Raw genomic sequence first — 22,329 nt, 5'->3', positions numbered from 1 at the left:
TTTTTTGCGCCCCCTGGTGGTCAAGCAATAAGAAACAGTACTCAAACTAGATGATAGAATAGTGCCTCGTACTTCAGACATTTTTTGCTTCAAGAACGTTTTTTTTTAATTTTTCAGAAATTGAGACAGTAAACTTCCAGTAATTTTAAACCATTATTAAACTCTTTATAAGGGTAATTACATTCTGAAGTGGAACCAGTGAATGTACACATCAGTGCTGGATTCGGTGTTGGCAAATTAGATACTGATCAAAGCATGCATCACTGTGTTCATTAGTGATATGTTACTAACATTTCTTCACATTATAAGCCCAGAATAAATCCCACTGATCCCTGTATAATGAAGGATGAGACAACTGTGCTGCATAGAGGCCCAAAGGCACAGAGACATCTGAAGATATTCTCAGGTGTTATATGCCAAGTTATGCATGCAACACAGTTCACTCAAATCGCACAACTTTGACTAGGCATTGTCCTTTAGGTTTTAAACTAGTGAATAGTAGCACAACACATTTCATAGAGTATATATTTGCAAGTTAAAAGATTAGTATTTAAAATAGAAAGTGTGTATACACGATGCCTATACCCCCCCCCCCCCCCCCCGGAAAGTATCCCATAATTTCCAGAGAAGTACATTTTACACTTTCTTGAAAACACCAATAAAGTGTTATACCCGAAACACTCTTTGTACAGCAATCTGTGCAGCTCGTCATTTGGATTTTACAAAATAAAAGATTTAAAGTGAAAGTCTCAGCATTCTTAGGATTTAAATAGACAAGAAATTATATTATATTTGACATGAGTATTGACATGTGATCTTGATATGTTACTAGTATTAACTGATACATGTGGCATCTTAAAGGGTTATGGACTTCCTGTGCAGTGGGATGATGGGGCTATAAAGAATGTTAGTCTCAGGTTGTGCACTGGGTGCTCAAGGCCTTCGGTGCTACTCAGAAGTAGAAACAGTCAGCAACGTCTTCTGAGCTGTCAGAGACAATTCCTTCACGCAAGGATTCCTACAACACACACACACACACACACACACACACACACACCTTTGAATTTGAAAAGGCCATTTTAATCACAATCAGTAAAAGGTTTAGTGCAGACATGGAAATGTGTTGACAAAAGTAAAAGTCTTGCGTCATCACAGAATATTATACGTAGAATCCCGGCTCCTTTAACAAGCTAGAATTGCTTTTCTTGCCTTTAAAATAAAGCTCAAAATAAGAACCAACAAACTCATGCAGGCAGTAATGTAGGGCAGCCTGATTTTATTAAATGTTTTTGCATTACATGCCTGGTTGAACATGGCCAAAGAAATGATCCAGCGTCTAAGCTGCTAGCTTCATGCAGTCATCAACTGCAAAGGATTTGCAAACAGGCACCAACTAATAATAATTAATATGGCAATTTTTTAAAGATTTCATTAATTTAACTGTGGCCAAATGAAAATGTAAGTGCACTTAAATTAAAGCAGTCACTCACTCAGTGACCAATTACTGACAGTCACCCACTACCAGAGAAATGTTTATCAATATTCAGAAAACCACCAGCATAGCAACTATTCAGGTAAGAGTAACTGAACTGACCAACAGAAAAAAAAAAAAAAGTCAGAAGACTTTAATAAAAAAAGGCTAAACCATACCGATGTGCTGATTTTGAAACGTGAGTGCCGTCTTTCTTATAAAGAGGTTTATTGTGGTCCATGCAAAAGTGAGAAGCCACATGAAGGTTACGGTGCTGACAGGTTCAAACAAGGGAAAATGGCAGTTATAGATCTCTATTGGTGGAAAATACACACACACACACACACACACACAACACACACACCCACAACACACAACACACACACACCCACACACCCACACCCCACACACCCACACACACACACCACACACACACCACACACACACCACACACACACCACACACACACCACACACACACCACACACACACCACACACACACCACACACACACCACACACACACCACACACACACACACACACACCAGCCGGCTAGCTGGGGCTGTGAAGGAAAGGGGAGAGAGAAAAACAGAGCTCCTGTGGTCATGTAACCAGTTAATACGAGATGAGTCAGCTCGTATTAGCATGAGGCCACAATACTAGACACAGACACATCAAGATGTTGAGCACGTGTGTGGTGAGTCTCCCCACTTCATGAACCATTTTCTGAAATATTTCATAAGAGGCAGAAACGAAATACATGGACCAGTCCATCAAGGGAGGGCCAGCCTACACAATAGCTCTCCTTCTACAAATCACTTAAATCAGACAGACCTCGTACGGACCAAACGGAGCTCTCCCACTTTAATGAACCAATAAATATTCAGTGACTAGTTCCAGAGGGAAACTGAGTGAGCACCTTGATTAGCTCAGTGTTAGCAGTTAAAAGCAGATAAATAAAGTGAGAATCGAACAACAGACGGTTGGTATCAGCCCAGCGTAGTTTGCTTGGTTTTCTGAGGCCAGGGAGGGCTTCATTTAACAAAAGAAACTGTGAAATCCCAGTTGTGAAAGCAGTATGTACCAGTTGCAGTCCTAATTATTTTTTCATGCTTTGCCCTGGTTTAACCAGGAACTCACCAGGAAGTTATCAAGTTACCAAAAGCTAAGGTAGGCGTATCTGAGCAGGGAACATTTAAAACAGAAAATGTAAAAAATGTGTATTTCATTAATTCTGCTGAAGTGGGGTGGGGACTTCAGTAATAAAGGGACTCAAAGCCATTTCATACTTTACAACATTGCAGTGAATCACTGTACAGCGGTTCTTAACGGACTGCACACCCTGCGCTATCGTGCGATATGTCATGAGGATGATGACATGCAAGCACACGTGAGCGGCCTGTTGGGGTCGGCGAGTGCGGCAGCAGGGGGCAAACACACAAGTGCGAATGCAGAGCGACACAGAGGTCACAGGGTCAGCGAACGGACATGCACGAGGACGGGTCAATGGATCGGGATTTGGATGCGAAAAGGGAGACCGACACGTCACACAATGACAATAATCAGACCATGCTGTTAGCACAACTAGTGGACAGGGGTGGACAAGACACGGGTCTGCGGTACTCGGGTGACACGAGGACAGGGTCAGAACGGGGACCGGTCGGGTCAGCCGAGCTGACTCAGCCTGCCGATAACGATGGCACGGTGACCGTGGACACTAACTTGGCTCAGCAGCACCCCCGCAGGCGTGTCAGGGACGTGCAGGGCGGAGGGGGAGGGGACGAGTGGGAGCCACGGCCGGTTGCCGGCGCTGTACAGGCGGGGCCGTTTGACCTGGTCGTGACTGGAGAGAGGGGTGTAACTATTCCGTCGGAGCAGCAGGGTAGCTGGGCTCCTCCGAGCTTTTCCCTGGTTCGAGATGGGAGAGACCGTGAGCGTTACAGAGGGCATGTGAGAAAGTAAGAGAGAGACAGCGTGACGGTCACAGACAGCGAGAGAGAAACGGAGAGAGGAAAGAGACTCCTGCAAGCAGGAGTCGTTTTTCCACAAACATTCGCACAAATTCTCAGAGACCAAAGAAAAAGCCAGAAAAAGACACCTTGCGTAGGCTTCAGACTTTTAGCCAACCCATGAAACAGAACCAACCAGAGTGGGCTCGGTGTTTGTTAGCAATGATTCATAAAGACCTAAGAAAAATGCCACATGGATACATTTGAAACAGGCCCATAAAAGGGACTTCACAAAGGGGAGAAAAATAAATAAGTAAATAAATAAATTATATATATATATATATTTATATATATATATATATATATTTATATTTATATATATATATATATATTTTTTTTTTTAATTTTTTTTTTTTTCCCATGTGGACCAAAGCACTAAATATCACTAACAATCGAATAACACTCAGAGAGTCTAATAAATATTATAGATTTTAAATAATCAGGAACAGACACACAGATGAGTGGAGCACTGACCTCACACTTTAGCCAGGAGAAAAGAGAATTTAAAAATAACTAAATAAGTAAAGAGCTGACTTAAACAGGCCAAGTGAACAAAAAAAGGGGAACAGTGTTTCAGAATAAGCTTGCGCTGGCTATATGAGAAATGCAACTGGAGATGTCAAGAGCGCAGAACAGTGGCGTGAAGCAAAAGCCATTCGGTCCTGTAGTGAAGCAAACCGGGCCCGCGTGCTCAAGGACACGTTCCAGACAAGTGTCGTGAGAAGCCAGCGCGCGGAAAGGCCAGCATGCCGAGAGGCCAGCGCTCCGAAAGGCTTAACACCCCATGTCCTAAATGGCAGCAGCTAGTCTACAAGTATAGTGCAAGTCTGGAAGTGAGAACATTAGCTGAAGAAACGGGGCAGAGGCTGACTTACCAATGGTCTGTCGCGGTGGGTGTTCACCGCCTCCACATTCAGGTAAAAGGTTTCCACTTTGCAGCCTAGAGATGCAAACAAGCCAGGGATGAATCAGCAGTAGGCAGGCATGTGATGGTGGAAGAACCGTGTGTGGGAAGGGCTGCAGTACTGAAGCACCTACCGTAAGCCACAGGAGTGAGTTTCAGAACAGTGTGGAGGGGACACTTTAAGTACGGGAGGTCATCTGTGGAATGCAGAATGAGACAGATGAGAACAGATACAAAAGCCATGAAAGTGCCAAGAGTGTGTGTGAGCACAAAGGTGTGTGTGTGTGGTGTTAGTATGTATGAGGGTGTGTATTTGATGTGTTACTGAGTGGATGAGTGCGTGTGTATTTAGTTATTTTTATATATATATATATGGCAATATAACAGAATGGTCTGGAGAAAAAAAAAACAAAAAAAACTAAATCCTTGATTTGATGCCAACATTGTGGATCAATGCAGCCTCGTGCGATGAAATCCAAGGAGAGCCACTTATCTAAAAATGCAAGTGCAAAAAAAAAAAAAAGTTCCAAGAAATTGCTTCAAAAGGTGCACTCACTTCAGTGTTTCTTTTAGACTTGAAACTCTGTCTCCCCTTTTGCGTTTTCAAAGCAGTAATTGCATCGGAGGTCTTACACGGTGCTACTCTGTATGAGAGGTGGTGTTGTGTATGAGGGTGTGTACGTGTGTGGTGGAGAGACACCTGCATTCTTATCCAGAAAGTAAGCTAGGAGGCATCTCATGACCGCCTGGTGGCAGATGACCAGCACGTTGCCCTGCTGCTCCAGCTCCATGATGACCGGCTCCAGGCGCTGGACCAGGTCCTGATAGGACTGCACCAAGGGACCATGGACAAAGTTGTAAGAAGTCTGGAAATTTAGATACTTTGACTTAAAATGTAAAAATCGCATATAGCTTTAACGTCTGCGCAGTAACGCAGATTTCTGTGGTGCTGAGAGGAAGGGGAGACTTGCACCTCTCCTCCAGGGTATCTGTAATGGTACTTGTCCTGGTCCCTCAGTGCAAACTCTTCTGGCAAAGACTTCTGAATCATCTCATAGGTCATTTCCTCACATATTCCCTGAAATGCAAAGAACAGTTTATTCACTGCGATCTTTTTTCTTCAACGGTGTAGATTTGCATTGGGAAAATCCTACTTAAAATTCTGTTAATAATACAAACAAAAAATTATCTTCGTTTGTGTTTCAGTTTAACAAAATGTGGAATTCTTTAATCCGGAGCTACAGATGGGTCATGCTGCAATACTTACAGCATCGATCTCGTTCAGGATCTTCCACTGTTCATAGGGAACGCCAAGAGTTTCCGCTGTCTGGATGCTCCTCCGCAGCTGGCTGGACCAGACCTTCAGATCTGACAGGCCGCGCTCCTCAATGAAGCCGTGCAAAGCTTCGGCAAACTGGCCACCAGAACAGAGATGCAGCATCGTTACATCCGGCAGCTATGAAACCACGCACGGCACTACGGTGTTCTCAGTTAAACCTTGCTAAATTAAGAGCTAAAAAATAAATCGCTGGTCTTTCAAGCACGACACCTCGTTCCTTAGTTAGCCGCTATGCTTGTTAGCCAAGCTTGTGCAGGCTCAACAGTCCTCCGGCCCAGACCTGCTTTCCACGGGGAGAAAGCTCCGAGTCGCCGCCGATGCGGGCCTGCACGTTGTGGTCACTCTCGCCGTGCCGGCACAGGTAGATGCAGTGCGAGTGCACGCGGATGTTCATGAGATAGTAGACGATCTTGCTCTGGATGTAGTCCTGCACGCGGTTCACCAGGAAGCGGCGGCCCACGTTCATCACTTTTATGAAGGACAGGTATCTGGAAGAGATGCAGGTATGCATGATGCACATTTCCTTGCATTAAACGACTGAGAACTTGCACAATAAGAATCCAGCATGCAGATTAAGTATATATGATTTTCTGTGCAAAGCAGTTTTTTAAACGGAAGGCTTAGTTTTATCTTCACTGGATGGCCTTACTTGTCGTAGTCGTCAGGGTCTAGTGGCTGGTAGGTCACTTGGTAGCACTCAATGCGTTTCAGGAAGTCATCCATGACCCTTTCTCTGTGTGCTTCTGGGTAATCTGGACTTGACACCTTCACTTCCTGTACATAGACACTGATCATCTGAACACACTAAGCACAATTCCACCATGTTTGTCAGACACTTCTAACATCCCATCTACTACCACGAAGGCCGTTTCAAACGTTCAAGGTTTGACTTACTAAGATGTTAGCAGCAATAACATCTGGGTCATCACAGACCGACTCCACGAAAAACACCTGTACAGGTAAGCACAGCTGATTTCAGTAAGGTGTAGTGCAGTTCCCCTGTAAAGGAAAGCTCCTGTATATTTGCGGCACCTTAAATGCGTTCTCCTTCACGAAATTCAGGATGAGGTCGCGCCTCTCCCGGGTAGTGTTGGTACCATCAAAGACCTCAAAAAGAGAGAACCTTGATTAAATATGCAAGTTTAATCAGAAGTAGTAAGTGTCAACTCATTGAAAATATCAGAGAGAACGTAAATGGTATCGGCTTACTGCAATTTGTCCTCCCTCAGTCAGGTAGGTCTTCACATCACGCAGGGCTACCAAGGCGCAGTGCCTGTAGCACATCGCATAAAGTAATAATATTTAGATATAATTTAGGAAAACAGTGACAATAAGACTGAAGATCCTCAGTATGTAGAAACAATGGGAAGGGTGCAGACTCGGATTCGCTGAACACCGCTCATCCCAGCGCTGCCATGCTCACTCCTCCCACCAACATCTCTGATCTGGTTGGCCGGAATATTAGACACACCGGTTGACCATTCTCTCCCTTACTACGCCTCTCCCTCACGCTCCATTTGCCAATTATTGCAGCGCTCATGTCACATACCCAGCCTTCCTTGTACGCGTTTTCCTGGTTTCCGAACTCTGCCCGTTTTACAGACCATCTCTCCTGCCTGACCCCTGGACTCCTTCCAGACTCCACCTCGTCTTCAGCTTCGGAACAGCCTGACCTAGATTGTCAGCTAAACTCCTCTTACCAGACTTGCAACGCTCAAGGCCCTTAAACCTCTTGCTTCAGTTCCCATCTACTCCGAAATCTAAAAACCTTTTGCAATTGGATCTTCTCCTTCGGGTGTCTGTGCCTTTGTTACAGGTGCGCATTTGTACTCCGTCACTGCGTAATTTAGATGAGAACGTGCTTTCAATAAGTGTCAGTGGACTGTTTTCTACGATGACAGACATAAGGTGCGTACTCAGGTGTGGAAGAGATTGGAGAATGGCCCTCTTCTTTCCTATAGCAGCACACTAACTTATTGTTTTGTCTGTATCTGAAATGCACTCGAAGAACTGCTTCTGGCAGGCTTAGGTCATGTTTTGGCTGTCACTTGACAGTGCTAAAGCAGCCATATTTGTGGTTTCAGGAATAAGGAAAATCTTAAATGAATAAGAGTTACTTTCATGTCATTGCTAGCACATAGATGGACTTTTCTAAATGGAATTGCCCAGTCCACCCAGAGCAGCACAAAAATCTTTTTCAATCCAGATATCAGTATCGTTGTGATCATTTTTAAACACTTGCATTATTTTTACAATTATTATTACTTTAATTTTTTGTTACGTGGAGCGACCACGAGGCGGACGCACATGCTGAACAGTGAGCTTAAGGGCAACTCCATAATCAGAGTCATTAGAGCAGGCCAGGGTCAGTGAGCCAACACAACATGTGCAAGAACACATAATAAGCAAACAAACAAAATCACATGATGACAGACGGGATGCAGGCAATAACAAAGGTACAAGTACATATAAAAACTACCACTAAACACTAGCAAATACAAACAGGGGCTTGGAATAACACAGAGGCTGGGACTCTCAAAGAGCAGCTAGTATTTAACACCCAGAGGCTGGAAAACAAAGGCTAGAATTACCAATGACCAGCAAATGCACTTGGGCAACAAGACAGGGTTTACATACACAAGTGAGGTGAAAACCAAAACAAGAATGGAGAAAATGAACCAATGACATGAGACAGGGAAACCATGGAGACTAGGGAGGGCCAAACGTGACAATATTCTGTTCATATGTGCACTGATTCGTCTTGTTTTGTTTATTTTTTCATAAACGTATTTTTGTAGTGTTTTACAACATTATTTATTTATATACTCCTTTTAATTTAATGCCACTACTTGGGGTCGACTACTACACTGTAGTTGGTAAGGAAAATAAAAGGGTAAAGAATAAGGAATGAGAAAGAATAAGAAAAAAGGGTATATATATATATATATATATATATATATATATATATATATATATATATATATATATATAATATATATATATATATATATATATATGCTTCTGCAATCACTTCATTAATTAAAAAAAAGAAAACTTAAAGAACTTTAAAAAACAAACAAACAAACAAACCACACAAACTACCCTGAACTTTAAATGTGGTTAAATTCATCTCCATAATTAATCTGTTTTCACTGACATTTGTCTGTGTTTTTTTGTTTTGTTTTTTTGTTGTTTTTTTTTGGGGGGGGGGGGTTGCTATTTTTTTAGAGATAGAAAATGGAGAGTATTTACATTTATCTCACGCTTTTATCCAAAGCAACTTGCAATTCTGACTGAATACAACTTGAGTAATTGAGGGTTAAGGGACTTCAACTGGCAACCTTCTGATTACTAGTCAAGTGTCTTATCCACCGAGCTACCACTGCCCACTGGACATCTTTTTGTGAACTTTTGGGATTAACCTAACAACAATGCCATCACAGAAACCACAGAACACCACAATGGAAAGCAGTATTGTGTGCCTGCTTGGAAACGCACAGAGGGTTTTTCCATTCTAATTCTGCAAACTGGTGTTTGGATGAGTGACATCTTAGTGAATGCATTATTTAGTCCATATTAATACATAATAAACACACCTCTGCTGGGAAGTCTAAGCAGAAGCTCCGACAGCCCCAGTGGGGGGTGTTTATGCCAACACTATCCCGCAATCAAACTGGCTTCATCCACAAAGATATGAGTCAGTCTCACACCCAACGGTGGCATGTGAAAAACAGCACCAAATCCATATATCATTTACAGCAGTGGACCACACGTGCCACCCTATTAGTTACATCGGTTCAACAGCCAATCACATAGAGGCAACTCAATGCACTTAGGTAACAAAGGCAGGGTTTACATACACAAGTGAGGCGAAAACCAAAACAAGGACTAGAACAAGAATGGAGAAAATGAACCAATGACATGAGACAGGGAAACCATGGAGACTAGGGAGGGCCAATCGTGGACAATATTCTGTTCATATGTGCACTGATTCGTCTTGTTTTATTTTTTCAGAAACGTATTTTTGTAGTGTTTTACAACATTATTTATATACTCCTTTTAATTAATGCCAGTACTTGGGGGTCGACTCCACACTGTAGTTGGTGCGGAAGAATAAAAAGGGTAAAGAATAAGGAAGGAGAATAAAAAAAAGGGAGATGTACGTCATCGTCAGGTAGACATGATCACGAGGACCCGGCAAAGTTCAAAATGAAATTCTGCCGTGACATTCAGACGGTATGGCCGGAGGTTGGAGTAAACCACATAAAAGCAAGGCTACAACCTGCCTTCAATGGCTTAGGCTGGTGATGGTGTAGGAGATGTTTTCTTGGCACACGTTGGGCCCTTAATACCAACCGAACATCGTTTAAACTGCACAGCCAACCCGGGTGCTGTTGCTGACCACGTCCATCCCTTTACGACCACAGAGTGTCCATCTTCTGATGGCTACTTCCAGCAGAACATGCCCCAAGTCACAAGGCTCAAAATCATCTCAAACTTGTTTCTTGAACATGACAACGAATTCACCACCCAAATGGCCTCCACAGACAAGATCTCAAAACAACAGAGCACATTCGGGAACAGGACATTCATGTCATGAACATGCAGCTGACAAATCTGCAGCATCTGTGTGATAGTATCATGTCAATATGGATCAGTGTCTGAGGAAGGTTTCCAGCACCTTGTTGAATCTATGCCATTAGGAATCAAGGCAGTTCTGAAGGCAAAAGGGGGTCCAACCGGATACTAGGTGTACCTAATAAAGTGGTCAGTATTTTATACATATGTACAAAGACCGTACTTACTTTCTTATTCTCATGGCCTCTTCATTATCATGCCTAAAAAAGTCATAAGACTTGTAGGCTTTGACCGCATCCCTTCTGTAGACCCCCAGGTTAAATACTGCAAGGAGAACAGAATGCATGTCAGGGTTTCCCTGTTCATTGGAATAAAGCTCTTTGACAACTTATGCCAATGGTAAAGTGAGAGCAAAAGAACTGGGCAGGTTTTTATGGAATTTGCAGCTTCAGACTTCCTGATTAATTCACTAAATTATGTGGGTCTTGGAATCCATGAGCAATTTTAAGTTTGAACAGGTCATCTTACACATGTACTCGAGTCATGCTTTCCGACGATTAGATCTCAACATATTCGGCTAGTAGCGACATCAAGTAATAGTAGTAATGTCAGGCACTATTGGCGAATAGTTTTAGAAACACACTTGTAAATCCCTCTGCTCCTGTTCCTGTTCCTTCACACCTTTTGTTGGAACTCCTATCCAGTTGAGATAGCGAGTGAGTTTCTTGGACATGTAGGTCTTGCCTCTAGCGGGAAGGCCAATCATGACGATCAGCGTTGGGGAGTTGGTCATGTAAGACGCCCAGGCTGAAGATACAGACATACGCACGCATCAAAGCGGATCCAAACGCAGGTCACATTTATTTTCAGAGCAGTGTCCATCCTTTCTAAACTCAACACACTAAGATTTCATTAGAAACTGTATATATTCTCTTTGTATTATGCAAACTAGATTAAAGTGCAGTGACTCAGGAAACACCGGGTGGCTGTACACTTACAGCATTTCTTCCCGTTGGCTCTGGTATCGGCTCTCTTGGCGTCGCCGGATCCGGGGAGACCGGTTTCTCGCTGCAAACACGCAGACATTCTGGAAGACAGCAGCCTTCTGCTTTACGAGAACATGACCACCGCGCACTGGGCAGTCGCGAGTGATTTCTAAAACGAGCTCCTGCAGAAAAGAACAGGTGAGCAGATTTAAGGCAGTCTCTTTGAAACACGACTGAGCAACTTCGCAAAGCGCAGACTTAATTTTCCTTCCCCGTGTGCTGTCATTTTAGGCACTAGCATCAGTAAATGCACTCTCATTTTCAGCGACAAGTATATTTTTCTTTCTCTGTAACTGTCAACTACAGCAGCATCTGCAACAACCGCAGCCTCGAGTAAGCGTCGTCATTATTTCCGATATCAAGATGGTCCGAGTACGTTTAAAGCACCTACATGAACGTAACTGGGTTGTATGTGTAAAGATGTAGGGTTAAAAAAATAAATAAATCACTGCGTTCAGTTTCATGTGGAAATATATTACACGGGTCTTAAAGACACTGGAAATATCGTAAAAGCAGTAGAAAATGGACCATCGCTACTCACCGCCTTTAATCAGTCCGGTTCATTGTTGCTAAAGCCCACGACTCGAGTATCAGGATCGACGTCCGGCAGTATCGCTCAAACCGGCGACGCACTTGACATCCAGCCAAATCATGCTAGAGGCGCGTCACCGCACTTACCGTATTACTGCGAATATTGCGCAGTTCAGTGGTTCAGGGAGCAAGAGACATCATTTTCACACATGGATTGGCCACCAGAGTTCAGACCTGAACCCCATTGAGAATCTTTGGGATGTGCTGGAGAAGACTTTGCGCAGTGGTCTAAATTACCCATCAATACAAGATCTAGGGGGAGGGGAATTAATGCAACTCTGGACAGAAATAAATGTTGTGACATTGCAGAAGCTTATGGAAACGATACCACAGCGAATGCGTGCCGGAATCAAAGCTGAAGGTGGTCCAACAAAAATATTAGTGTGTGACCTTTGTTTGGCCAGGCAGTGTATATTCTTCCCCAACATCCTTTATGAAGCATCTTGGAAAGTGACACGAATAATGTAATTAGATATTACTAGTAAGGAAAAAATTATATAGTAATATGGGAGCTGTGTAAAGAAAACTCATAAAAAGAAAAAAGAAAAAAAATGAACCGACTTCAAACTGAAACCTGTGTCAAAGCAAACAGCATCTATACAAATGTTCAAGTGGACACAAACCGGCTTCCATACAAATACCAAACATTAGCATAATACAATGAGTAGCCAAATATGAAGCATTTGTTAAAAACAGAATTTAAACAAACAAGTGTCAACTAGAAAAAAGTTTAATAAGAACTGAATGAAGTGCGCCTCCAACCAGACAATGTGCAATTTCTCCAGTACCTTTTTAAATACACAACTGCAATCCCATAAATAGCTTGTTTTGATTGTCAAAACCTATACTTTATATTTACAAGGCACTTAGTGGTTATGTTTGAAGCTGTGGCTCTCTCATCGGGTGGCATTCCTGAAAAGCAAAGGATTCTGGGAATTTAGGACATATTATGGAATGTATGCTTAAACATAACAGTTTGCATTTCTAGCAACATTGGCAAAGGCATAAAGAGCTTCCCAACACATCTGGAATCAGCCAGAGACACAGGGTCCTCAACAGAGCAAATTTCTAAAAACAGTCACTGAAAATGCTAGAATTCATTCTGGCTGGAAACTTTCACATATATGTCGTTGCTTCCTGTAACATGTGACATGCTGAGAAATTAGCGTTAGCACAAACGTACTCTGGCATAAGAGAATCCTGGTGGTTACCGTTGGTCCAGAATCTAAAAACAGAGGCCCCCTGTTTACACATGGGCTTAATATGTTGAGAATTTTCCCCCACTAACTAGAAGCTGGAAAGCTAACATTTTTTAAATTTGCATCTCAACCAACATGCTGTACTTAAAAACTTTATTTAGTGTGTGTTTGCATCTTAAGCATATTAAATACTATAGGATTTAACCACACCAGGACAACTAACTATATGTGAAAGACCCCAAAGTTGTTTCCAGATGCATCAAGCCTGGCTGTGGAGCACAGGTGACGGTGGCCCAGTAATGCATAGATTTGGTCAGTAGATTTGCACAGCGGTGTGAATGTTTGAGTGCTCTGTCCTCCGGCACGGCAGAAGGCCGACGCTTTGCCCAGCACACAGGAACTGCCTCAGCTGCTTCACATCATGGCTTGATCTTCCAGAGCTACAAGGAGCAGAAGGCGTTGCATGGTTAAGCACAGCAAGGACATCTCTGATTCTCAACCCAGTACTCATGTCCCAGCGAACGGTTCATCTCTCTGCTCTAACCCAGCTTCCAGCGGACCAGACAGTGTTCTCAATGGAACGGATCTGGGGTGATGGAAACTGGGACAGAGCGAAACCCTCAGTGGTCTCGAGGGTCCTGTCCACTGAGCTGGGAAACATTTTTTAGTACAGAGTGCAGTGGTATCTGTTGAAAAGGTGGAGGGGAGACCCACAGACTGTGTTGGGGTTTGTGCGTGAATGTTCTCCCACTCACTCGGATATTGAAGCCCAGCAGGTCACTGACCACAGCAGAGATGGCGGACAGGATGACCACACGGGTGATGTTGTAAATGAGGGGGTTCACCGTCAGCCCCAGCAGACGAAATGGGGTGTCCAACTCCTAAAAGATGGGGTTTAACAAGGATGATACCACACAGAAAGTAAGACTCAAATGCCACTCGAGCTTTAGGAAATTTATTGGGTGGAATAACTTTTGAAGAAAAAACATTAATATATTTTTCATTAATATAAATAAAATAAATGGATCAAATTGCAAATGAAGCTAAAATAGTTTTGGTTTTATAAATAAGAATAACCATTAGATCTAAAATATTTTCTGCAAATATTTTGTGTGTGGTGCAAGAAAAACTTCAGGCTTGTGAAACAAGCCAATAGATGTCGTACATATATATTTGTCTACAAGTCTGGGTACTGTACTATGACTACTAAACTTACAAACAAAACTACATAACATGTATCAATATATTTTAAAAACAAATATTACAAACCATTAAAAAATAAAACAAATACAACATTGGTTTACTGTTGGTAGATATAAATTATGATGACACGAGTGATCATGGATGATGATAGCTGAAGATGGATAGTTTAAAGGTTATAGATGATAGGTGGTATTAATGCTTACCTTCAGTAATTTTGTGGCCAGTTTTAGCACATTGTTGACGATACTCAGCTCATCTTTCTTGGCAGGTTTCTTCTCCATCTTAAGGTACAAGTTTATCTGTAAAAAAGTCACAGCAAACAAAATAGGGGAAAAAACCATGAAACTCACTCAGGATTCACTTCATTTGACTTCACTTGGAATACATGGTTCAATTGTGTCAAATGACTGTGCTTAGCAATGCGTGAGGGATGCAGATGTATTACTGTGTGTGTGCCTGCGAGTGAGAGTTTAGGTAGTTGCTTTTTTGACAATGTATTTAACACCAATTGCTTTCTCACTGAAAACCACAGTATGCCATCACCTGTTTAACGAGCATGTACTGACCTTTTTGCTCTAGGCTGGTATGTCTGAGTGATTTATGACCGACTTTAAAAAGAAGATCACAGATGCGCCGAACACCCCTGATGACTTTACTGTCTTTTCAATAAGGAGAGCAGATATCTTGCTCTGGGTTTGTGGGTAACCGGTTCAGTGCCAGTTCTGAAGGTGTGTATACCTGCTCAGTGAGCAGTACGGAGGCATTGCTGTATTTGTGGTTGGTCTCTGTACCAAGCGTGGCCAGCCGCAGCAGGAAGCCGAGCAGAGCTACGCCCCACACCAGCAGCTCCCAGTTGCTCTCCCAGTCCAGGAACGTGTGGTGACTGTGCAGCAGCTGCAACCACAGAACACACAAACCGCACACACTGAAGGTACTGCACGCGCTGCCACTGCAGAAGCTATGCTGACCTGAAACCCATCTTCTCCAATCTGCTGACCACTCATGTTGTTTCACTTTTGTGTGTTGCTGTTAATATGCATGAACACCACAGATAAGAACAACGCACTTGGTCGCAAACACTTCGGGTTGAGCACTGGCTGACCTGAGCACAGATGGTGAAGGCAATGGACAGCGCCAGGAGAAAGATGGAGGACACGATGACGTCCACCGAGCGCTGGGGCCCTCGTCTCTGCGGAGAGAGAAATGGGCATTTCAGGAGTCGTTTGAACCGTCTGTCAAATTCTTGCCCCGCTACTCCTATTCCATCTGGAGGATTCCATGGAGAACAGGAGCAGGAAATACAAAGTCTACATGGAGTCACATGGACCCAGGTGCTGGGCTGACTGTCCACGTTTAGGTGGACCTTCAGTTTTAGAGACAGACCTTGAGGAAAGATCTGAGCGACAGCCACATCTTGATGTTCTGCACTTTTTTCAGTCGGAAGTGAGGGATCTCCGATTTCTTGGCTTTGCGTGCTGACGTTATGTGACTGAAGAGCTTGGCAAAGAGGAGCCGCTGTGGATGACATCACAGAGAGGAGGGATGTCACACTGGGGCACAGAAATAAACAGGATGTGGCAGGTTTGCCTGCATACAACCTTGCGTGGTCATGCGATCATGTCTTCGGTGAATACAAACTTAAAGGCAGGTGACTAAGGTATTGATTCGTCAACTGAATAGATTAAAAGGCAAGTTCACTAAGAAACTTCATTAAGACTGTTTAATTCATTCTGGGAATGTACAGAAAGTGTTTATGATGTTCACTACTGAAACTAAAGCGTGTGGAAACAACACTGTGTTGCTGTCAATTGAAAATAAAGAGAAGATTAATTGTACATCTGCTCTGAAGTAACTGCACAAATGTTCCCGGTCATGCATGTAGATACGATCACCCTCAGTTGAGGGACCTTGGTTGAGTTCTTCTCTGTGGCATCTGCTGCAATACGACTGTAAATACTCTAAATTTTTCTCAGCTCTACAGCCATGCTTTCATTCTCCCACCTATGCCACACCCTCACTTTGTTCAAATTAGTGTGGCTAAAATTCTCTGACCCAAAACAGCAACTAAAAGTACATGTAATTTTCCATGCATCAACCAGTTTTGCATTGTACACATTATTCTTTGGAATTTTTCATCTAAAATGTCACAATAATCATACTCCTTTGCAGAAATTAATTTTATTATACTTTCCAAATATATTAACTGGATAACTGTACCAATGAACATATACTACCGAATTTCCCTTTGAACACTGAATCAGGTGAGCAGGGGAAATGATTCTAAATTCATTGCATTAATCTCACTAACGCGTTTTACACTTCTCCTGTACACAGTTCAAAATGGCGCCCCCACCTGTTTGTAAGTCCTCTCAGCAACACACATCATGAAGAAGAAGAGGCTTGTGAGGAAGACTCTCTCCACAGCAGTGATAAAGAAAAACATGCATGAGAAAAGGCTAGGCATCCCGGCAGCCATGACGACCAGTTCTCGCAGGGTTACGGAGGTGAGACGCATGGCATCCAGCTGCTGGGTCAGCCGGAAGCAGAAGGGGAGGAGGGTCAGCGTGGCCGTGATGAGCCCTCCCAGAACCAGGTAGCCCAGTCCCTGCTCCACCAGCTTCACCTGCACACAGACAGCAAGGTAGCACGCGGGACCGATGGCAACACGTTCCGAAGCTTCCACCGCGCTTGGTGCCTTGCTCAACGGCAGGGGAACGGGGTCGGAGGACCGGTACGGCCAAAGGCAGAGGTTCGCCATGCTTTCGGTGGTACCTCCAAGTCCACCTGACACACACACACACAGAGGGTGTGAGCGAGGGTGATGTCAGCAGGGGCTTTTACCCGTGTCAGGATGATGCCGCTGATCTCCAGCACAGACATGTCGGCCTTCTTGCACTCGCCCTGCTCCCAGATGATGGCGCTGACTCGGTCTTCAGAAGGGTGGCACACCTGCAGCCAGGAAAGCTGGTGCTGGGGACGTCACAGAGAAACAGTGTTATCAGCATCTTCCCATGACCACGCTTCACGCAAGGTCCATAACGTTTCTCAACCTCGGGTGTGAAGTAGCCCTGCCGAAACACATTTAAGAGGGATTGTTAATCAGCTAATGAGCAGAACGTCTAAGATGGTCCCCATTATAAAATCGCCGTATGGCACCCACCTGTGAGAAGGCCTCTTCATCGTCACTCGTGAGGACAGCGGGTGGAGGAACGGTGTGGTTATGATGGTGAAGTCCTTCCTCCTCACTATAGCTGCTTGCGGATGAGGCGGAGTCAGGACCTTGCAGGAACTCCTCCCACAACATGTCTTCCGAGTCAGAGGCGGGCCGGGAACTCTCAGAGGGCTGCGACTGCTCTACCTGTGATGGCGTTGCTGTGGTGACCGTTGTCATGGCATGGTCTTCTTCCTGTTGTCGGCCACATAAAAAGCAACCTAAAAGCATGTAGTTGCTGCCTATAAACCACACGTCCAGACACAAACAACTACCGTACTTAATCAATGACCCGAGAAAAAGAAAAAGGTGTCCTGTACCACCCCATATCATATCCCATCCCAGACCATCCCCGGTATTGATTCCCACCTGGCGCTGTGAGGAGAGAGTAGTGGGGCACTCTGCAGGGCTCTGAAACCTCTTCCTGAGGGCAGGTGCACGTTTGGCATGAGGAGACGGGGCGAGGTCGTTTCCAGGACGACCGGCTTTCTCTGCTTCCTCTTCCTCAGTGGAAAGGTCCTCAGAGAGCCCTTCCGCAGACCTCCCCAGGAAGCTCTGGACCAAATAAGATCAAGACTCCAGCAACTACACAGTAATATTCACATATACATCTAGGATTCTTTTTTTCAAATTATATTTCCTTCACATTATCCAGATTTATATACTGCCCAAGTTAGTGTCCATTTTCCAATGACTCTGATAAATGCTGACTCTGCAGAACTTAAATATGCAGTTGCCTAATGATGCCATAATTATTCCTGTATTACAGCAGAAGATGACTGTGTTACCCGGTTCTTCTGGGATCTGTAGAAGCGCTGGTTCTGCTTAAGGTGCCATGCTTTCAGTTCCACCCCCCCACCATCCCTGTGATCTGCTCTCTTCACTCCTCTAGACTTCCTGTGTCTACAGGACCACGGCAAAGTAATGAGTCCTTCACCAGCAAACTGACACAACAGCAATATAAATATCTGCACCTACCAAACAACTGGCAACCAAATCACAACCAAGGAATGAAAATAAGGCTAGTCCTACACACAAAAGAGTTGTTTGGGGTGGCATGCATTGTTGGGGTGATCTTAGTCAAACGTTATGCTCGGTCTGAGACAAGAAAAACCTGACATACTCAAATGTGCAATTGTTCGCAGACAAAATAATTGTGTGCATTTTGTATTTTACCTAGGGATTAGGTTTAGGCTATCATTAAAAACCTACATTGTAATGCCTGACCTATAACGGCTGAGTGGATAAAGTGGTCCCACGCCGATGGCCATCTTACCGTTTCCTGCGCGCAGGGCTTGTGGGGCAGCTGGGAGCGCGACCCGGCACCTGGACGTTGAGCGGGTTGCTGTCGAAGCTGCGACAGGATTCTGTGGACACGATCTGACAGTGCACTGTTCCCAGTAACAGCATCAGGCACATGGGACCTAGCACCTCGCTGGCAGTAGCTGCAGGAACTTCCACATACAACACAACAGCTGCCACTGCGAAAGCAGAAACAGGGAAGCACGGTTTGAATTGGTCACTGTTTAAGAAAAGGGCAATGTAAGGCCTCTACAGCAAAAAGATGAAGACAACTGTGTTCTCAGAACCATGTATTAACGTTTATATTACTGCAGTGTACTGCAGGCAATGCTGCCTAACATGCTTGAAACATCTATATGTTTCAAACATGAAACTTATAGATGATTAATGTATGGTCATGTAGGATTAATAAAGATATATTTTTGGGAGAGACAAGTTGGACCAGATAATTTTCTAACAGGCCAGAGCAGGGGTTGCTACAGGACCTCAACTTGCGCGTACATTTTGTCGGGTGTTCTTACCTTGCAGGAAGTACAGTACCAGGATGCTGGTGGCGATGCATTTGGACGTAACCTGGATCCACCACTTAAAAAAGAAAGGATAGAGGAGCACCCTGACCAGGCCTTTCCGGGTCAGCGCAGTCCACGGGCTCTCCGGTTTGGCTTTACTGAATGTGGAACCTGAAAGAGGAGCCATTGTGAGGAGCAGTTGCACACAAACGCCGAGTCTCCTGCGTCTCCTCTGTTTAGCTTTTCCTCAAACAAGCTCTGGCTTGACGTTTTCTTCCTACCCATAACAATTACAGGAGAACCCAAAAAAAGACAAAACTGGTTTTATCAGCATGAAAGAAAACAATCCTCCTGAAGTGGAAACTCACCTCTCACCAGGTCAACATCTATGAGGTCAGGCTTGATGTGGCCAGTCTTCTTCGGCTTATTTCTGATACCCTGGGCACGTCCGTCAGAGGTGGTCAGTTCTGATCAACACTAAGATTTCAATCTCAAAACGGTGTACACCATTTGGTTTTTAACTGCTTCCTACCTTAAGTTCAGCTTGTTCCAGAGATTTCTCCCATATTTGCTGGTCATAAGCTCCAATCTAAGACATGACAGGAGTATGAGACCAGAATTCAGCACTCTGCACTTCAAGCCAGCACACAGACAGAAGCTCTTACCTTTTCCTGGTACCACGCTATTCTAGACATTATTGAAAATGTGCAGAAACTGAAAATCGCCAATCAGGTCATCTGACTCATCGTATATGGTAGCTAATGTTAGAAACAGACTCTCCCTAAATAAAAGAGAAAGGAAAATTAAAGTCAGCAAGCATTTATAATAAAAACAAAGATTAATTTACTTGGAGTCATTTCTATAGTGATGAACAGTAATAAGAGGCAATTCTGTATAAGAGATGAAATGCACACTGGTGTGCACAAAACGACGAAATGTTTTGCACATACATTTTAGGTGCATGATAAACTATATCTGAAGCATGATGTAAATTACTGCATATGGTCAATGATGATGAATTAACTAAGGACTTGTATTCAACTGCTCAGCAAAGGAAGCCACATTTTTAACTAGCTTCGGTATAAGGCTCGTTATTCGAGGCTAATACTGTAGTCTTGACAAAAAAAATGTTCACTGTTAAAAACGTACCTGGAGCAGCAATGGTGTCAAGGACGTCAGCAGACATATGTCTTTAACCTCTCTTTAAAGACCGCAATATTTCAGATTCCCATTTCCACTTGACCATGTCAAGTTTAAGATCGATCCCTCGCATGACGCTAGCTAGTTAGCTAGCTGGGAAGTAAATAACAGCAAGCTAGCTAGGTTAGCTACATAGCCAGCTAGATTCATTATAAACGACTGACAAATCAAGCTAGCTATCTAATAACATGGGCATGCAACTTAGCTTTATATATGTTTTAAATACTCTATTCTAAATTAGCACGATAAACAAAAAACAAACCACGAGAAAAGTTCCGACTAGGACGGCTAGCGTTAGATAACTAAGACGCTAGTAGATTGGTACTATCAAACTTGACAGAAGTTGTCATTTAGCGCCACATACTTTTAAGCACACGCAAATGAAACATAAACTGCTGCATTGAGGATAATCAAACTGACACTCCACCTTGATATCGTGATCAGTGTCTGATGCTCACTACCAGCTAGCTTGGTTTGGTTATAAAGTGAAGCCTGCGACCGTAAACCGGGTGTGAAGCTCGACTTGGCGAGATAAACACATTTACTCCAAACATAATTTCGAAAGTAAAAGCACAGCTATAGATCTAACTGCCATTCCGCATTCTTTTATACCTCTGTAGTAACTGTAAAGGAGCTTTTTTAGGAAGTTAAAAAATACACAAAACGTTTTGCGTTATTTTTGAAGTTATTTACTATTCATTACCTTCTAATTGTGATAGACGATTTCAACAGCAGAGTGTGCTGTAGCCCGTTGTTCGAAATAATACCCCTATTATAAACATATGGGACATTTGTTCGTTATTTAATATTTCTCATCAAACCTTTACAAGAATCTGGAGCATCAATAGACTGTCAGAACATCTATATTTCCATTTATAAATAAATATCTGATTAATAAACTTCTGTGTTAAGACTACCGAGTTTAAACTCTCCATTATTTCAGTTGTTTACTTACATAAATCTCGTTTACAGAGAATCCCAGGCACCTACCCAGGTAGCAAAACTGTATCGGGCCACACGCTGTCAGAATCACGACTACCGGAACAAAAACACTCAGCCCGATGCTGGCAGCCCGCGTCTGTTTAGTCTCTGCTGTGACGTACGGCCGATAGGTCTGGGCCGAGTCTGGCAAATAGGTGGCCCAGGTGCGCCTGAAGTATGAACTGATTTGGTCTTGGTCTGGCAAACCACATCTAAATTGCGATAGCCGCATTCTTGTCCATTCCTTTTCCTTCCCCCCACATCCTCACTTACCTCAGGTGCAAAAACATAGAATCTGGTAACATGTGGAAGTGACGGCTCGTTAAGTCACAATAAACATTAGATTTCATTAGACTTTCAAATAAAACTTTTTTTTTCTAGCGCTATGGAGTCTTGATTTAAGATGAATGGATCCTTGGGTTTACGCTTCCACAACTGTCATTTACATTTTCTAATTATTTAAGAGGCAGGTTACAATATCATGTATTATAAATGTCATAAAATATATATACCACACTAAGGCCATATGATAAATAAACAATTTATTCAAAATGCACTAACATTCACCATGCAGTTGGGAACTGTCAAACAAAAACATAAATAAGAGCAGTTACTAGACCATACTGTTAAAAAAAAAAGAAAAAAAAAAAAGAAGAAGTTTTCTTACTTGTTAAAAGCCACTAATTCTGGTCATTTTTGCCATCTGTGCAGCTTCTTTTAACAGTGGCATGTACTGTTCTCTCAAACAACAGCGGATGCCAATCAAGTTCTTTATAGCAAGAAAAC

At 43.3% G+C, this 22,329-nt stretch overlaps 2 protein-coding genes across 8 annotated transcripts; both read right to left on the bottom strand.

The window, feature by feature from the left end:
• Nucleotides 1-613: 613 nt before the first annotated feature.
• On the bottom strand, nucleotides 614-12,046 carry pfkfb2b (6-phosphofructo-2-kinase/fructose-2,6-biphosphatase 2b). Of its 3 annotated transcripts, none has more exons than XM_026995945.2 (16): nucleotides 11,889-12,046; nucleotides 11,300-11,469; nucleotides 10,983-11,108; nucleotides 10,529-10,625; nucleotides 6,933-6,996; nucleotides 6,756-6,830; nucleotides 6,618-6,674; nucleotides 6,373-6,527; nucleotides 6,004-6,211; nucleotides 5,652-5,798; nucleotides 5,358-5,462; nucleotides 5,085-5,250; nucleotides 4,519-4,581; nucleotides 4,356-4,420; nucleotides 3,305-3,379; nucleotides 614-1,018 (listed from the first exon to the last, which is right to left on the bottom strand). In XM_026995945.2, the coding sequence occupies exons 2-16, from the start codon at nucleotides 11,385-11,387 to the stop codon at nucleotides 953-955; spliced, it is 1,557 nt and encodes a 518-aa protein (XP_026851746.2). In that variant the 5' UTR covers nucleotides 11,388-11,469; nucleotides 11,889-12,046; the 3' UTR covers nucleotides 614-952. The 3 variants fall into 3 exon arrangements, with proteins under 3 accessions (XP_026851746.2, XP_026851745.2, XP_026851747.2); XM_026995944.2 differs by having other exon boundaries at nucleotides 3,194-3,379; nucleotides 5,085-5,214; nucleotides 6,373-6,497; XM_026995946.2 differs by lacking the exon at nucleotides 3,305-3,379.
• A 606-nt stretch (nucleotides 12,047-12,652) lies between these two features.
• phtf1 (putative homeodomain transcription factor 1) lies at nucleotides 12,653-21,624 on the bottom strand. 5 transcript variants are annotated; one of them, XM_026996429.2, is made up of 18 exons: nucleotides 21,518-21,589; nucleotides 21,266-21,331; nucleotides 20,028-20,143; nucleotides 19,895-19,951; nucleotides 19,731-19,800; nucleotides 19,375-19,533; nucleotides 18,828-19,032; nucleotides 18,340-18,454; nucleotides 17,921-18,106; nucleotides 17,501-17,746; nucleotides 17,182-17,310; nucleotides 16,694-16,963; nucleotides 15,724-15,855; nucleotides 15,443-15,529; nucleotides 15,079-15,234; nucleotides 14,544-14,639; nucleotides 13,893-14,018; nucleotides 12,653-13,577 (listed from the first exon to the last, which is right to left on the bottom strand). In XM_026996429.2, the coding sequence occupies exons 3-18, from the start codon at nucleotides 20,055-20,057 to the stop codon at nucleotides 13,557-13,559; spliced, it is 2,085 nt and encodes a 694-aa protein (XP_026852230.2). In that variant the 5' UTR covers nucleotides 20,058-20,143; nucleotides 21,266-21,331; nucleotides 21,518-21,589; the 3' UTR covers nucleotides 12,653-13,556. The 5 variants fall into 5 exon arrangements, with proteins under 5 accessions (XP_026852230.2, XP_026852228.2, XP_026852231.2 ...); XM_026996427.2 differs by lacking the exons at nucleotides 21,266-21,331; nucleotides 21,518-21,589 and adding exons at nucleotides 20,512-20,655; nucleotides 20,990-21,194; XM_026996430.2 differs by lacking the exon at nucleotides 21,266-21,331 and having other exon boundaries at nucleotides 21,553-21,624.
• Between the last annotated feature and the right edge of the window lie 705 nt (nucleotides 21,625-22,329).

The sequence above is a fragment of the Electrophorus electricus genome, chromosome 20, assembly GCF_013358815.1.
Source record: "Electrophorus electricus isolate fEleEle1 chromosome 20, fEleEle1.pri, whole genome shotgun sequence".
In the NCBI taxonomy this organism is placed as follows: Eukaryota; Metazoa; Chordata; class Actinopteri; order Gymnotiformes; family Gymnotidae; genus Electrophorus; species Electrophorus electricus.
This window is presented reverse-complemented; position numbering and strand designations above follow the sequence as displayed.

Coding starts and splice junctions, on each gene's coding strand:
- pfkfb2b (XM_026995944.2), bottom strand. CDS start 11,387: ATGTCTGCGTGTTTGCAGCGAGAAACCGGTCTCCCCGGATCCGGCGAC. Junction 11,109..11,299: donor AGCCAACGGGAAGAAATGCT/GTAAGTGTACAG, acceptor CTGTATCTTCAG/CCTGGGCGTCTTACATGACC. Junction 4,582..5,084: donor CTTTCTGGATAAGAATGCAG/GTGTCTCTCCAC, acceptor TGCATTCCACAG/ATGACCTCCCGTACTTAAAG.
- phtf1 (XM_026996430.2), bottom strand. CDS start 20,057: ATGTCTAGAATAGCGTGGTACCAGGAAAAG. Junction 17,747..17,920: donor CTCTCTCCTCACAGCGCCAG/GTGGGAATCAAT, acceptor GGCCGACAACAG/GAAGAAGACCATGCCATGAC. Junction 16,964..17,181: donor GCGGCATCATCCTGACACGG/GTAAAAGCCCCT, acceptor GTCTGTGTGCAG/GTGAAGCTGGTGGAGCAGGG.